Source organism: Melozone crissalis, unplaced genomic scaffold, assembly GCF_028551555.1.
Source record: "Melozone crissalis strain CALT ecotype California unplaced genomic scaffold, PUWL_Pcris_2 ptg000018l_1, whole genome shotgun sequence".
Lineage (NCBI taxonomy): Eukaryota > Metazoa > Chordata > Aves > Passeriformes > Passerellidae > Melozone > Melozone crissalis.
In genome coordinates this window covers 45897630-45912517 of record NW_026535796.1, presented here as the reverse complement: position 1 = coordinate 45912517, position 14888 = coordinate 45897630, and the positions used below count along the sequence as shown (strand labels likewise).

The window sequence follows — 14888 nt, the reverse complement described above, 5'->3', positions numbered from 1 at the left end:
GCACATAACCATACAAATTACCTATACATTTGTTACAAAAAACTCTCTCTAATGAGATATTAGCAACAGGACAGCATTTACAAGTGTTAGCCTTGTTTGCCTAAGATGTGGTTACTCTACAGCTGAGAATGTAATTTTATTGGTCTGACTGAGATTCATGATGCAGTCTTGTCACAGGCAGTTAGTTTATAGATTAGTGTTCTTTCTGCTCCTTACCTCCTGAGCACTGAACTAAAATCAATGCTGTTTACCCAACTGTATAATGAAGTTTCTCTAATGAGGTCCAACAGACTATTTAAAAACAGCAGTTTCTTCTCTGTAGATGCAGTCAAATCTCAAACTATGGAAGCTGCATAAATTCCCTGTAGGATTACTTAAATTATGACAATCCTGTGAATATTTTTTATCTTACTTTCAGAAGAAACATGCTCACAATATATTGAAAAAGGTACCTAAACACTGAAAATTATCTAGACTGATAATAGAGCATGTCTGTCTCAAGAGGTCTAATTCCTAATTTGCATATACTTGTGGCAGTTATATTGTTAATGCACACCAAAGTGAAGTACCTTGCGAGGCTGTACTGAGACCCAGGGCTGCTCTTTCATTTGATCAATTTGTTCCCAGACCTTAGAGAGTTCAGACCAGACACCTTTGAGATCCTGCAGCTCTTCAAGGGCTACCTGTAATAAAGAATGTATCAAACATCAGCAGTTACTCCTAATTTCTTCACAGTCAGTAGCACAGGTGAGTTAAACAAAATACTTCTAATCCATCAAAAACCTTTGAATAGTTTGCCAGTTCAACAGAACTGCAACAGCAAGTGACCAAGCTGAAATTTTCCATCTCAGCTCACATAACAGTTTCAAAAGAATAAGACAGTCAAGGAAGAGATCACGGACAAGCTCTGAAGGCTAGAACTGAGTCAGTGTGGAGACTGTGCCCTGATATTGGTACAGCACACACTACAAGTCACTCTCCTGAGGGAGAAAACGATGGAACTGAAACATTTTTATCCAAAACTGGCACGAAGGTGTGTGAGCAGGTTGTACCTGGACACGCTCTTCACTGCCACTGAGCAGCCCAGTGTCTGTAAGCTCCAGAGCTTCCTTGGCCTTGGCACACTTCTCACGGTCATCCTTCAGCCTGCCGAATTTTCCTTCGTAAATGGTAAGAGCTTGGAGAGCCTCTTCTGGACGCAGATTTCCCTAAAGTTTGCATGGGATACATTAATCCAATAATCCTACAGTTACACTGAAGGCAAGTTAAAAGCAGGGACTAAACATAAATGTTGGTTTGTCTCATTTTTTTACATTTCCATTTTGCTGACTATAAGACAACATATCATTCCGCAATAAGTCCCGTTTCATTTTTACATGCAGTTTTTTGCTTTACTAAAAAGCACTTCAGAAAAAAAAAAGGCAAAAAGCAGCTTGCTTCTGAATCCTCCTACATGCATACCTCTGACATATACTTGTTTCAGACAAATCTCTCTTAGTCAATGAAGTAATTTACTTTTCTATACCTAAGAGAGGCCTACGGTTTAATGGTAAATTTTCCTCTGAAACTATTGCCAAAAATCAACACACTAGCAGGTTATTATAGAACCCTTAAATACAATCACCTAAAATGAAAAACTGCAAAAAAGCATAAAAACAAACTGAATGCAGAAAATCTACCTCTTTCACTGAATATTAACCATCACTACTTACTGTTACAGGCTTTGTTTTCTCCCAGTCTGTCAGCAAGTCAGTTGTTCGGCTCTCCACTGCACGATCCTCTTGAACTATTTTCATCTGCAGATTTGCTACTTGTTGTTGAATGGCAGAATCCTTCCTCCGCATGATGTCATTGAAGGCACCCCATTCTCCTTCAATGTTGTCAATGTAGAGCCAAGAGGAAGGGAACTGGAACCTTTGCTTCTCAAGCAAGCGCTGACCGTTGCGATAAAGCTACAAGACACAGTGGTTTTAAGTTAAAACCACAAAATTTAAGCTGCAAGGCTAAATAAATACACTTTAATAAATGCTCACTACAGAGCTCACAGGATTTTTCAAAATATAAATTCAAGTCTGTTTTTAAGAGAACTTGAGTATCATTTTATGATTATAATGAAGCTGCATTTTATGAGCTAAGCCTGACATTTCCACAAGTCAGAATCATTAACAAAAGACAACATACCTCAACTTGCTTTTCAAACTGTTTGATTTTACGTTTCAAGGACTGCACGTATGTGATGAATGTAACAGCATCTGATGTGCTAGCAGTGTCCACAGAATGCTGCTCCAGCTCTTGACGGGACTGTTAAGGGCACAAATCAATGTTTTAGCATTCTGCAACAGTTGATCTGAAAGTGAAAAACTGGAATTAAGACTGTTCTTACCTTAGAAATTTGTGAATGAAACTCTGTCATGTTCTGACCAAGCATTTGGCCAAATTTGCTGAGCACCTCCTTGTGCCAGGAGTCATACTTCAGGTTCACCTTTGATTGTACCTACAAGTGAATAATATTACATAACAGTAAGTTGTCACCCTTGCTATTTTCTGTTATACACCTTTTCTGAAATTCAATGCATTTATCACAACAGATAATTAAGATTTCTCACCTTGCCATAGTCTATGACAACAGGTCCAAACTCCTTTCTGGTTTCTGCATTGTCAAATGTTCCTCTTGCCTTTCTTATCTGAACCAAAAGGGCCTGCCACTTATTCAGGTCTTCTCCAAGACGGTTGTATATATTTTCAGCCTGCATGTCCCACAGACACTGGTACTGCAGCCAAACCTAATGGAGGTATTTCACAATGTTCAGAACTTCTCCAGTATATTCCAAAACAATTGTTTCCCTCCAGCCCTCAGGAAAACTGAGAGTCCATGTTAATTTTAGCTGTTCCACTATGTCCTGTCAGCCTCCTACCTTGACATACTGCTCCACTTCAGTCACAATTCCCATGACAGCTGAGTATGACTCCTCCAGGGCTGCAGGGCCATCAGGCATCCTTGTCAATGCATTACGATAGAACTTCTCTTCCTCAGACAGCTCATAGTGCACTCCAACCTAAGAACCACAGTTACACTTGTGATATACACAAACTTCCAGGGCACTCAGGTTTGGTTTTAGATGGACACACTAATATATTGAGGACAGTTAATTACTAAGTGAAAGCAATTGCTCAGACTTATATACAGCTTCATTACACTTACCTGGTATCTCTGACTTTGAATTCTTGGCAGCGACAAGATTACCATTTTCCAAGAAAACATTTCTTGGTAAAGTTTGTATCTACAGTCTTCAATTGGTGGATTCAAGTAGATCACCTGGTTAGTTATTCTTAGTTCGTGTACAATGTTCTGCAGAAATAGTAAAAACACCCAGTTTTACTGGCAGATACTGCTACATATAGACAAGAATTTTTGACTTCAAGAAGTATTTTTTAAAAATCAACTTGCACTTAAATGGAAAGAGGAAAATATTTCTCCAAAAACAGATGCAAGAAGAAATATTTATCTACCATACAGGCCTCAGAAATAATTTCTGCATTAGCTAATTGACAATACGGAAAAAAACCAACCAACCAACCAACCAACCAACCAAATCTAATGCAAAAAAACCCCACAGGGAAACTTACTTTGATCTTGGGTTCACCACCAGGCTTATGGCTCACTTGAGGAGCATCTGTATCCATGTCAACTTCTGCTTTGTCATCTGCTTGTCCCAGAAGAACCTGGGTCCAGGCCCTCAGTCCAGCTTGCAAACGAACACCCAGGATTCTTTCAATCTAAAGAAAATGAGGCACATTGGAGGAAAAACCTGCATATTCACTGCATGAAGATCCCACTATCAATATATTCTGACAGGCACACTACAGCACCTCAAAGAACCAAGTGCTCCTTCACTAAGCCATTCCAGCACCAGAAGGGGCTTACAAGAATTGAAGGGACTGTTTACTAGGGCTTGTAGCAATAAGACAGGGAATAATGGCTTTAAATTGAAAGAAAGGAGGTTTAGATTAGTGTTAGGGTGGTGAGGCACTGGAACAGGTTGCCCATAGAAGTTATGGATGCCCCATCCCTGGAAGTGTTCCAGGCCAAGCTGGATGGGGCTCTCAGCTACCAAATCAGTGGCATCACTGCCCATGGCATGGGGGCTGCAACTAGATCATCTTTAAGGTCTCTACCAATCCAAACCATTCCATGATTTAAGAGGTTTAGGAGTATTGGTAAATTTGCACTGAATATAATTCAAAGCTTCTCCTCCTCCTTGTGGACTTTAATGCAATTAAACAATTTTAACCATATTGAAGTTGGCCTAGTGACCAATAACCTGGACCTTAACAGGCAAAAGCAAACAATATGATGGCAACAAGTCTTTGCTATCAGGATAGCAAATTTCCACCACACTTTATCTACCTTGCTCCCCAGCATCTTCTAGGCCATCAAACTGTATCAAACTTTTTTCTTTAAAAGACACTTTTGAACTTTTTTCTTTCTCCCCTTGAATGAACTGATCCCAAAAGTCAACAGTAAAAAATCCCGACACAGGTCTTGTATCTTCTGCATACCAAAAATGCACTGAAATTTTCAGGGAATGAGAATTTAGTCTCTGGTGTGACTATAAAGAAAAGTCTCCCTCGGTTACTATGAAGACAATAATCAAAATATATTTTGCACCTGAATAAAATGTTACCTCTAAACATATACTACTCCTTGATCTCAAACTTACCTCCATATCCAACTTATTGACCCAGATTGGCAAATTTGAGTATGAATGAAGATTTAAATCATCCACAGCTTTCTGAACTCTGTTCAAGATTTCAGAGAAAGTCTTGTGATCATACATGCATGTTTCCAATGATCTCACTTCCAGGTCTATCTTCTCTTCAATAATGAGCAGATCATCCACCTAAGACAGTTTAGGAAAAATGAGATGTTTAGTTTGACAGGTTAGATCAAGGAAACAATAATTCAGTAATGGTTAATCATGTGTCTTTATTTGGATGCAGCAAACCATCAATTTTAGCAATATCAAATGAAAACAGTACTGCTAATAGCAATTTCAGCACTATTAGAAGATCCATCCAGTTGGCCAATTTGTGCAGACTCAATCAGCTACTTAAACCAAGAGCTGCAGAACTGGTTCTCAGCTATCCAATGACACTTTTCTCAGCTATCCAATGACACTTTTGGATAACCACACATTACTGAATTATAAATGTAAAAGTTTTGCAGATTTTGACAGAAAACACAAACCTTTTCCTGGAAGCTGAAGACAGTCTCAGCCAAGCGCTGCACGTATGGATCAAGCTTGTATGATTCCCACACGAGTGCAATTCCTTCTGCAATCAAAGCCTGCACCTCTTTCTTCAGGCCAGCGACCAGCAGTGAGATAGTGTTACGCTCTTCTACCTTCTCACACGTTCGCTCGTATGTGCGGACACTTTCAATGAGAGAAATAGCAAATGGATAGAGCTGGTTTGCCTGGTGAGCTTTGTTGACAATTGCTAGTGGGACACGGAAACCAAGCCACTTCAGGTTTCGGACTTCTTTGGAAAGCGTAATTATTTCTGGAAGGAAGTTGACTTTCAGTTTCAGGACATTTCCAGTTCGGCCTCGAACACGAGTGCTTTCGATGGTGAAAATGCGACCAGACACGCCAAGGTTGCGCTGCTGAACTTTTCTTGCCCAGTCATCAAAGATCTCCTGAGTGTTGAGCTTCATGCGAAAGCTATCTCCATCCTGCTTCAGCTTCTGACCTTCCACATGGTTCTCCCAGCCTTTGCCAAGGACATCCTCCACACGCTTCATGTAAGCGGTGAGCTGCCTGTCGATCTGTTTTGCCCAAATTATAGACCCAGACACAGGAGGCAAGTCACGAACGTGGCTCATTTTACACGCCTGACTCTGTGGATATTGTACTTTAAATTTGTCATGAAGAGACTCAATATCATCCTTCACACGCTGGATCAGCTGTGTTTGGTACTCACGAATGGCGCCGCGAATGTGAGGTCTGACAAACAAGGCGTTAAAGCGCGAGAAGATTCGGAACATTTCATTGGCGTTCTTCGCTGTGCCGAGCTGGTCCCTCAAACGGGCTGTTATCCTTGTTTCAACTCTGTCAATTCTCTCATCATAGCGCTTCATTGCTGCTTCCCAGGCTTCTGTACCTTCTTTGGAAACATCTAATCCATCTACTTCCTTAACATTCTCATAAGCAAGATTGACTTCTTCAATTGCATTAGCATCTGCAGCATCAAAAAGGACTTCTGCTACTTTCATATCCTGTGGTTCAGGTACCTCTCCTTGATTTTGCTGGGCAACAGCTGTTACCTATATTAGAATCACAGTTTAGTGAGTTGGATACTTCAAATTTTCCCTGAAGTAGCAAAATGCAGTTGGTTCTAAAAAATAATGCACAAACCCCCAGCCAATCAGTGATAAATTTTTAACAAACTTTCAGTCATGCTTCAGAATTAACTTCCAGTAGGAACAAGGCAGCACAGTTACTTTGCAAACTTCCACTACTGTGCAGCATAATCTCATTTTCCACTGTGGTTTAACCAAGTTCAAGGATTTAAACATTTATTAATCTCCTCTGTGTTATGTCTAGACTTGCTGAGTTTATTAACACAAGCATGTATTATGCAATGTGAGTCAGAATTAAAGGTAAGCCTATTAGCAAGCGTTCAAAACTAAACATGGAACCTGAATGTTACACTACATTTGTGTTGCTAACTTCAAGTAACAGTAACACTCCTGAAGAAGCCACTCAGATTTTCTGTTTTGTAACAACCAGGATTACCTGAGGTCTCAGGACTCTCACAATGACAGCTCTCAGCTGCTCATGCTGACGCCTGAATTTCCTCATTTGATCAAGTCGACTCTGGAGTTTCCTGTGAGCAGGATTGATGCGCCACACCATCTTCAGGTTCTCTTCCCTTTTTCTCTTCACAATATCTCTCAGCAGAACTTGTAGCTTCTCATATTCATCATCCCAGGTTTGGAATACTTCAAAGCATGCAACCATTACCTGAAAAAAGTTTTAGAACAGGAACTTCAGCTCCCAAATTAAATCCTGCCTGAAAGTCACTGTCCAACACAAAAATACAGCAACCAGTATCACAAAGCCATAACATACCTTTTCAAATTCTTCATAGGCCACATGCATCAGTTTTCTGGTTCCCAACACTTTAAGCAGCTGAGAGCTCAGATCTCTTGAAATAGCCTCCACTAAACGCAATGCCCTTTGGATTGGGTATTTTGTGTTCCTGATTTTTCTCAAATGGGTAAATATTGCAACAAGGGCCTGTCTGATTTTGTCCAGCTCCGTAGCAGACAGCAAGTCATTCAGTGGAAAGTCTTTCATCAGTGGATTATAGTCATTCACAGTTTCCAGTGCCTGTTTCAGACCTAAATGGAAAAGATTTTGAATATAACTTTTCATTTCATTGACCAAAATCTCTACCTGTAACCAGTCCAAAGTTCCTCGCAACAGCACTGCTGTTTGCAGCACAATGTTCATGTTTTTTAACAGTTCTGTATGACATTTGAGAAAAATGTTATTGAACAGATATTTTACCTGTGTCAGTATCAAAGCTGACAGTTGCATGGAAACGTTTGCCATGTTTCAGAATGTCCAGAGTCAGCAGAACTTCTGGACTTTCCCGTTTTTCCTGAATGCGGTACAGAGCCCTTTCCAAATTTAACCAGAAGCTTATCTCCTGTAATGCAGTGCCTGATGCAGGATCTCGATCTAATTTGGTCACCTGCAAGGTAATGGAAAGAAAGAGAAGGGAGAAAGAAAAGCATTTAATTTATATGCTTCAGCTGTAAAAACTTGCTTAAATATAACTGAAGCATGCAAAAACTGCGAGGTTTTAATAACCCAACCTCAGACAGTTCTGGCACTCATTCTTTGAAAAGTGTAGGAACTGTATGCAACATGTGAAAAGTGTAATTCCAAAGATCCTAAAGGTTGGTTTTAGGACCCTCATGTAATAATCCTCAGCATAGCCTAAAAATGTCACCTCTCTGCTTTCCTGAGCAGTGTCTGTATTCTGGTTAAAGGCAGATGAGCCAGGCAAGATAACAAATGTTTTATGCTCTTAAGCAAGAAAAGACAACACTGTTCCATGAGCAATAGGTGTTTCTCGTGCAACAGAGGCAAAAAGCCAGACTAGTATCTCAGATGCTGCTTTTGAGTAACACCAACAGAACAGAAGTTCTTTTGAAAAGTAACAGGCAGAAGTATGAGATTATGAGATAGGGCTGGAGCAACCATTTGTGGTTGTGGATGCACCAGGGGCAAAAAACAAAACAGGCCAAATCAGATGTGTTCCTCAATCTGCTGTATCAATCTGCTGTTCAGTCTGTAAAGATTTGAAGAACAGTTACAAAATTCATAGGATTACTGCCATTTACTTGAGTCTATTACAATATGTAAAACAAAGTCATACTCTTGATTATTTGTCAAACAATTTAGACTAGATTCCAAATTTAGACTAGGCTCAGCCTAATTTTAGACTAGACTTAGCCTAAATTTAGACCAGTGTTTCTGGTGACTCAAAAATCTGGTCTGAGATCTTCAGAGCATCCTGCACAAGCAGCATGTTACCAGTTAATCTGTGAAGAAGATACACAGTACTACACAGAAGTTCTTATTACTTAGTTGCCTTTTCCCCGTTGTTCTTTATTTGGTTACCTTTTGTATTTCTCTAATCCAGCGGTTGACTCCAGACTGTAACTGATTAAGGAACAACGGATCCTCAGCCTTCTCACCAAAATCTGTAACTTTTGGTTTTTCTCCACGTTCATAACACTGCTTGGCAACATTAGTAATGGTTGCATGAATGGGCAGACTGATCTCTGGAATTTCAATATTCTGCTGCAAATGCAAGAGGCCCATTTCAAGCTCTGCAATCTTTTTCTCAACTGAAGGAGCCATTTTATCTCCATCCCTGAAAAAGCACAGATGTTTACATGTAAGAAGGCAAACCAAAAAACCATACATAGCACATTTAGACCTGAACTGTTTCCCCAGAGTTAGCAACAGCATCATACCAACCATGTGCTAAAACAATTCATGTGATTCACCTTGAAGAGTCACTGTTTGTTACTTTTTTTTAATCATTAAACACTTCAGTTCATTAGCACAGAAATGCAGTATTTCTACTAATTACCTGTCTGCCTTGCCAGATTCTCGGATATAGGACTTGAAGAAGGGAGCAACAGCATTGCTAATGAAAGAGTGCAGTGTTTCATATGGAGAATCTTCACTGAGAGTGAGCACTCTGAGCTGGGAAGACACTGGTTTGTCAGCATCGATCACTGCTGTACGTTTAATGAACGCCAGGCTGCAGAACAAAGAGGAGAGTTACTGACCAATCATCTGACACTTCAGTGACACAACAGCTTAAATCTGACTGCAAGGTTAGGAGTCAAATGGCAATCCAAAAGTAAAATCTAAAAAGTATCATCACACTTCACAATCTTTCTTCTAAGAGACTTGAATACAAGTCTTCCAAATAAATACATCTTTACAGTTCAGCAATAAGCAAGCTGAGTTATCAATAAGGACTCTGAAATAGGTGCACACTAAAGACAAACACATTTTACAAAATTTCAGAGTCAAATATGCCTCAATATAAGTGAGGCATAAATAGTAAATAAATATGCAACAGCCAGACATAACCAAAGAATATTGAACCCAAGTTGTGTATGTTACAGCTGCATGTAAGCCAAAATTAATAGCCCATAGCTAGAAGTCCTAGGTCCACTCCTTTCAGCCTCATGACACACCCTTTTTTTATCAGAGCCTCTGCCTTGAAAAGCTTGAATAAAAAAACTGCCTGAAAGCAATAGGCAAACTGAAAGTAAATTTGTAGGTAAAGTACGTAAATTTGGTTATACAAGTTTTACATACATAGAGTAGAAATCTATTAAGATCTATTTTACTAATTCACCTGTTTGACTTTATTCCATAATGAATGTCAGTGCTGATACTGTAGGAAATGAACTCTTTTTCCTCTTCTCCTTCATCTCCCACATCCTCTGCAAAAAAATATTGTATGTAAGAAATAATTTCTAACACATCTGCCACTCCTTCTCAATCACCTTCTGTTGTTATCAGAGTATTTCCTAACCTTTAAGCCCCACACCAACTTAATTAACTAAATTAGGTCAAATGTAGCTTTGCAATATGTCTCAGATGCAGAATGGGTTCATTGTCTTTAAACAAAACTCCATTAAGATTTAGCTTGCTATAAAAACAATAAAGCATTACAGTAAGTGAATTATAAGTCACAGAAGAGTTATATGAGAGAGAAATCTGCAATACAGAATGTGCATTTATTTGCAGAGGTATGTTGCCAGGACAACTATGCTTCAGTGAGAACATTAAACAGCTGCTTTTTTCTTCCAAAGGTAGCTTTGCATTTTCAGACATCTACTTTGAAAATGATTTGGAAATTAAGTCTCTGAACAACAACAACAAAAATGTCTTGGCAGAACAAAAAGCCAAGCCGTGGGAAGTACTCAGTGCATCACAGATGATGTAATTGCTGAGGATGCAGGCAGCCGTGCTGCAATGCAGTGATTCCAGTGCAGGTCACTCCCAGCTGGGGGATGCACTCTGGCTGGACACATTACAGCAGACTCTGCCCTGCTCCGTCCCCTGCAGTCTGGGGAGCTGGTGAATCCAGAGAGCAGCTTTCATTGTGCAGAAATAAGGCTTCTGTTTTATTGTACTTGTAATCAAGAATCTACTTCATGCTATGCAGTCCATGGACAAGCTTCAATAACAACACTGTTGTTACCAGTGTCAGAGCTTTCCATAAGCTGCTGGAGGTTTCAGATCTGTTACACCTGGCTGTCATTCACAAAATCCACTCTGCCCAAGTAACTGCTATTAAACCAGAAGACATGGACAGAAATGGCATCTGTGTATCATAAATTAGTATTTGGCTTTTGACATGTAATGAGTCTCTCAATTTCTTTTTATGCATACATGTATAAGAATACCTATGCCATGAGCCTGGAGATAACTGATCACCACGATATTATTTCCAAACTTAACTAGGGATAACCATTCTCATGATCCAGGCATAGCAAAAATGCAGGAATCATCTGCATTAATATTAAATGGTTTTCTTTAAACCTTATTTAACACCGTATCATGAATTCATAAAGACAGCAGTTCTTTTGTTCTCTTTGAGAAAATTAACCCTACTGGAAAAGACACCTCAAACTTTGGAAGGGGAAAGAGGAGGGTGATCTGGATTTAGGCAAAAAATAAACAATGATGGGGTATTTTTAAGCAACATCTGAAGTTTACAATTAATAGACAGTGAATGAAAGAATCTTCTTGATGTTCCTCTCTGTGTGCAGCTACTGCAGGGCATATATCAGGATGTTAAATTGTTTCTCTTCTTATTGACATGTTGAAGAGCACAATATGAAATATGATTTTATTAGGATTTGATATATACAGGAACAGAACCACCAGCATACTAGGAGTAGGGATTCAGAAGTTTAACAGAATTTTGCAAGCTCACGCTGGCAGGCAGGTAGCCATTTATGGACTGGAGGGGCTTGTTTAACAGTAAAAGCCTGCATTATTGATGAAACCTTGCTGCATTTTGTCACTGCATATTAGGCTGCATTCTGTGACACTAAGAGCCTATTTAGCAACAGATTTGTTGACAAGTTATTTTCGAAATAAACAGTTACAGCAGCACATGAGTAACAAAGACACTCCAGCCACAGTCTGAGCTTGGCTGCAGTATTTCATGCAGAATTTGATGCGCTTCTGAGCGCAAGCACCACGGCCACCAGGCTTCGATAACGAAACAAAGGCACGGCAAGGCCCACATCTTCCTTTGTCAATTACAGGTCCTCCCTATTTAACCATGAAACGACGCTTTTTACAGGTCGATTCAGGCTGGGGTTTTTGTTTTTGCCTTTGTCCGGGGTTTTGGCGCTCTCGCTCTGTTTCACAGCGGCTCTCTGCCTCGCCCAGGAGGTCACTTCCCGAGCAGCCTGGCTGCCTCAGGAGCGCTGCCACGGCCGGCTGACAAAGCATTTTCGGTGCCTTTCCAAGCAGGACCGGCCGCGGCCGCAGCACGCCCGGATTTGCGCCGACAGCGAGCCCGCAGCCCCGCCGCGCATCCGCCTGGGCCCGGACCGCGGAACAAAGGCGGCGGGGGAGGCCGGGCGGCGGCCAGCGGGACCCGCCCGCAGCCCAGGCTGTGCCGCCACCGCCCGAGCCCGACAGCGAGCCCGCCGTGCCCGGCGCGGCGTCTCCCGGCCGGGGCCGCGCTGAGGCGGAGCGGGGCCGCGGCGGAGGCGCGCCCCTCCCACCCGCGGCAGGGCGGCGGCCGCGGCCGGCAGCGGCCATTTTGCCACCGCGGCGGCTCCGCTCCCGCCTCACCTTTGAGTGTGGAGCGCTCCACCAGCACCGTGTGGACCTGCGGGTCAGAGAGGAACTTGCGCATATGCTCCACGGCGCCCTTCTCCTCCAGCGCCGCTTCCAGCGCCGCCGGCGCCTCGCCGCCATCCTCCAGCAGCAGCGGCACCAGCTTGCGCAAGTGCTTCTGCAGCACCGACACGTCGGCCACGTTCTGCACCGCCGAGCCCGAAACTTCCATGCCGCCTTCCTCGCCGCCGGGGCCGCCGCCCCCGCCGCCGCCGGAGTCGGACATGCCGAGGCAGAGGGACACCGGCCGGCACCGCGCTCCGCCCGCCCGGCCGCGCCCCGGCTGAGCCCGCCCGCCGCGCCGCCAGCCCCGCCCGGCCGCGCCGCGGGGGAGCCTGGGACGGGCGGGCCCGCTCCGCCCCGCCCCGCCCCGCCCCGCCCGGGCAGCGGCCGCTCACCGCCGCCGCCTCATCGTAGGACCATGGAGCGGTTTGTCTTGGGAGAGACCTTAAAAATCATGGCTTCAGCACGCCTACCATAGGCAGCACCACCTTGTACTAGACCAGGCTGCTCAGGGCCCCATCTAACATGGCCTAGAGCACTGTCAGGGATGGGCGCCCACAGCTTCTCGGGGCAACCCGTTTCAGTGCTTCGCCATCCTCACTGTAAAGAACGTCCTCCTAAATAGCTAATCTAAACCTACTCTCTTTCAGTCTGAATCAATTCCCCTTGCTCTGCCACTACATGTTCTTGTAAAAAGCTCCTCTGCGTCTTTCTTGTAAGCTCCTTTCAGCTAGTGAAAAGTTCCCTACAGGAACCCTTCCACAAGGGTTTTATCCCTTCCACAGCGGTTTATTCTGGAAGGAGAGGGCGGGATGTGAGGGAAAAGGGGAATGCAGCAGCCTCCCCTCCACAGGTCTGGCAGCAGCAGCCGGGAGATGTGTCCTGCCGCTGCTGCCTCCTTCCCTGGAAGATAAAGCAGGCCCGAGGCTCGTTTGTCCAAAGGACAATAGTGATTATTTTATGTGAAAAATTAGGCCAGAAGCCATTAGGTCAGGTGGCGAAAATGACAAATTCCTGTGAAGAAAGCAGCAGGCCAACTGCAAGGCTTCTTCAGTGAAGTATCTCCGGTGCTTTACATGCCCAGCCAGCCAGCTGTACTAATTACTGTTTAATCAATCTGGCACCCAAACCATTAATCCCAGTCTTTGGTGAAACTGCTTCCCAAAAGCAAAGGACATAAAAGGAGACAGGGACAAAGAGTACTTCAGTGAGAAAGGGGATTTTATTAAAAATGAAAGAATTTAATTTTTAAAAATTCTTAAACATCTGTTACAGCTGCCACATCTCAATGTATGTTTGACTGCTGGAGGTATTAGATGAGTTTAACTCACTGCTGCTGAGATGGACCATCCTGTTCCTCCTGGCCCAAATGAGTCCCCCAGTCCTGGCTGCATTTGGAGGTGTCTGGAAGAAGGGAGGGGGCAGTGAAGTTCCAAAGCAATTCCACTGACTCCCCAAAAGTACACCAGGGATGGTGGGTGACTCACAGACTGAAACTCCAGCTTTTGCTCATAGGGAAGTAGAAAAGGGAATGGGTCTTCTTTGGGTTGTCCCCAAAACAAAAGCAAGACAACCATACAAAACTGCATCTGAACCTCCCATGCATTTCCTCAATAGATACACAGGGAAATGCACAGACCCCCAGGCCCAGGATCTGTTCAGATGTACTGCCCAAGAAATAAGGAAGCTGTGGTAGAATATCCTGCCTAGCAAATGAAGACCTGATCTGTAAGCCTCTACACAAATGTAACTCAGAATTAAAGTGTTTATGTCCAGCCAGGACACTAGAAATCTGCAAAGACCACCCACATATCCAAGCTCCTTTATTCTACCAAGGGAAAAAGCATGCCGTGTTCAGGCAGGCTCCTAAAGCATTTATGAGTCCAGTTTACCTTTGAAAAAACAGATTTCTTAAGTAATAAAAATCTCAAATATTCCTGTCTGGAAGAAAAATTATTTGTTCAGCAACTAAGTTTCAACTGCAAGAACCAAAACGAACAGAGGTGATTGTTTTTTGATGAATCAAAACTATTTAACACCCCTCTCCCCCAAGGTAATTTTTTTAAACAAAAATATTGGTAAATACTTCTCTGAGTACTCTGTTCATAGAATGGTTACTGAGAAAATGTTTAAAACAACACTCACCTATTTCAATTTTCTGAAGTCTAGTTTGCCCACATCTTATAATTCTTCTACATTCAGGTTGTTCCAGGATTGTGTTTTGTATGAAAAAAGTGCTAACTTTGCATAGCTGTCTGAATTCCACCGAGGCTATCCTGTCTTGGCTGACAGCTTTCCAATGCAAGGAGAATTAGCTACTTCTTACATCCACACAGTAAACATCAGCACAGGCCAAGCACCCCAAACCCACAGGTTAAATTCACATTCTGGATGCGGAGATGTTCATTAGAAGGGTGT

At 42.7% G+C, this 14888-nt stretch overlaps 1 protein-coding gene across 1 annotated transcript in view; it reads right to left on the bottom strand.

The window, feature by feature from the left end:
* Positions 1-12732, bottom strand: part of DYNC1H1 (dynein cytoplasmic 1 heavy chain 1) — a 44818-nt gene extending 32086 nt beyond the window's left edge. The window contains exons 1-18 of the mRNA XM_054276390.1: positions 12423-12732; positions 9958-10045; positions 9175-9348; positions 8697-8952; positions 7575-7761; positions 7134-7405; positions 6798-7025; positions 5249-6325; positions 4722-4901; positions 3628-3777; positions 3203-3349; positions 2916-3056; positions 2607-2783; positions 2384-2494; positions 2182-2301; positions 1713-1952; positions 1053-1208; positions 570-683 (exon numbers count right to left, since the gene is read on the bottom strand). Coding sequence (XP_054132365.1) covers positions 570-683; positions 1053-1208; positions 1713-1952; positions 2182-2301; positions 2384-2494; positions 2607-2783; positions 2916-3056; positions 3203-3349; positions 3628-3777; positions 4722-4901; positions 5249-6325; positions 6798-7025; positions 7134-7405; positions 7575-7761; positions 8697-8952; positions 9175-9348; positions 9958-10045; positions 12423-12693 — 4089 coding nt within the window. The 5' untranslated portion in view covers positions 12694-12732. The remainder of the gene's footprint in view (positions 1-569; positions 684-1052; positions 1209-1712; positions 1953-2181; positions 2302-2383; positions 2495-2606; positions 2784-2915; positions 3057-3202; positions 3350-3627; positions 3778-4721; positions 4902-5248; positions 6326-6797; positions 7026-7133; positions 7406-7574; positions 7762-8696; positions 8953-9174; positions 9349-9957; positions 10046-12422) is intronic.
* Between the last annotated feature and the right edge of the window lie 2156 nt (positions 12733-14888).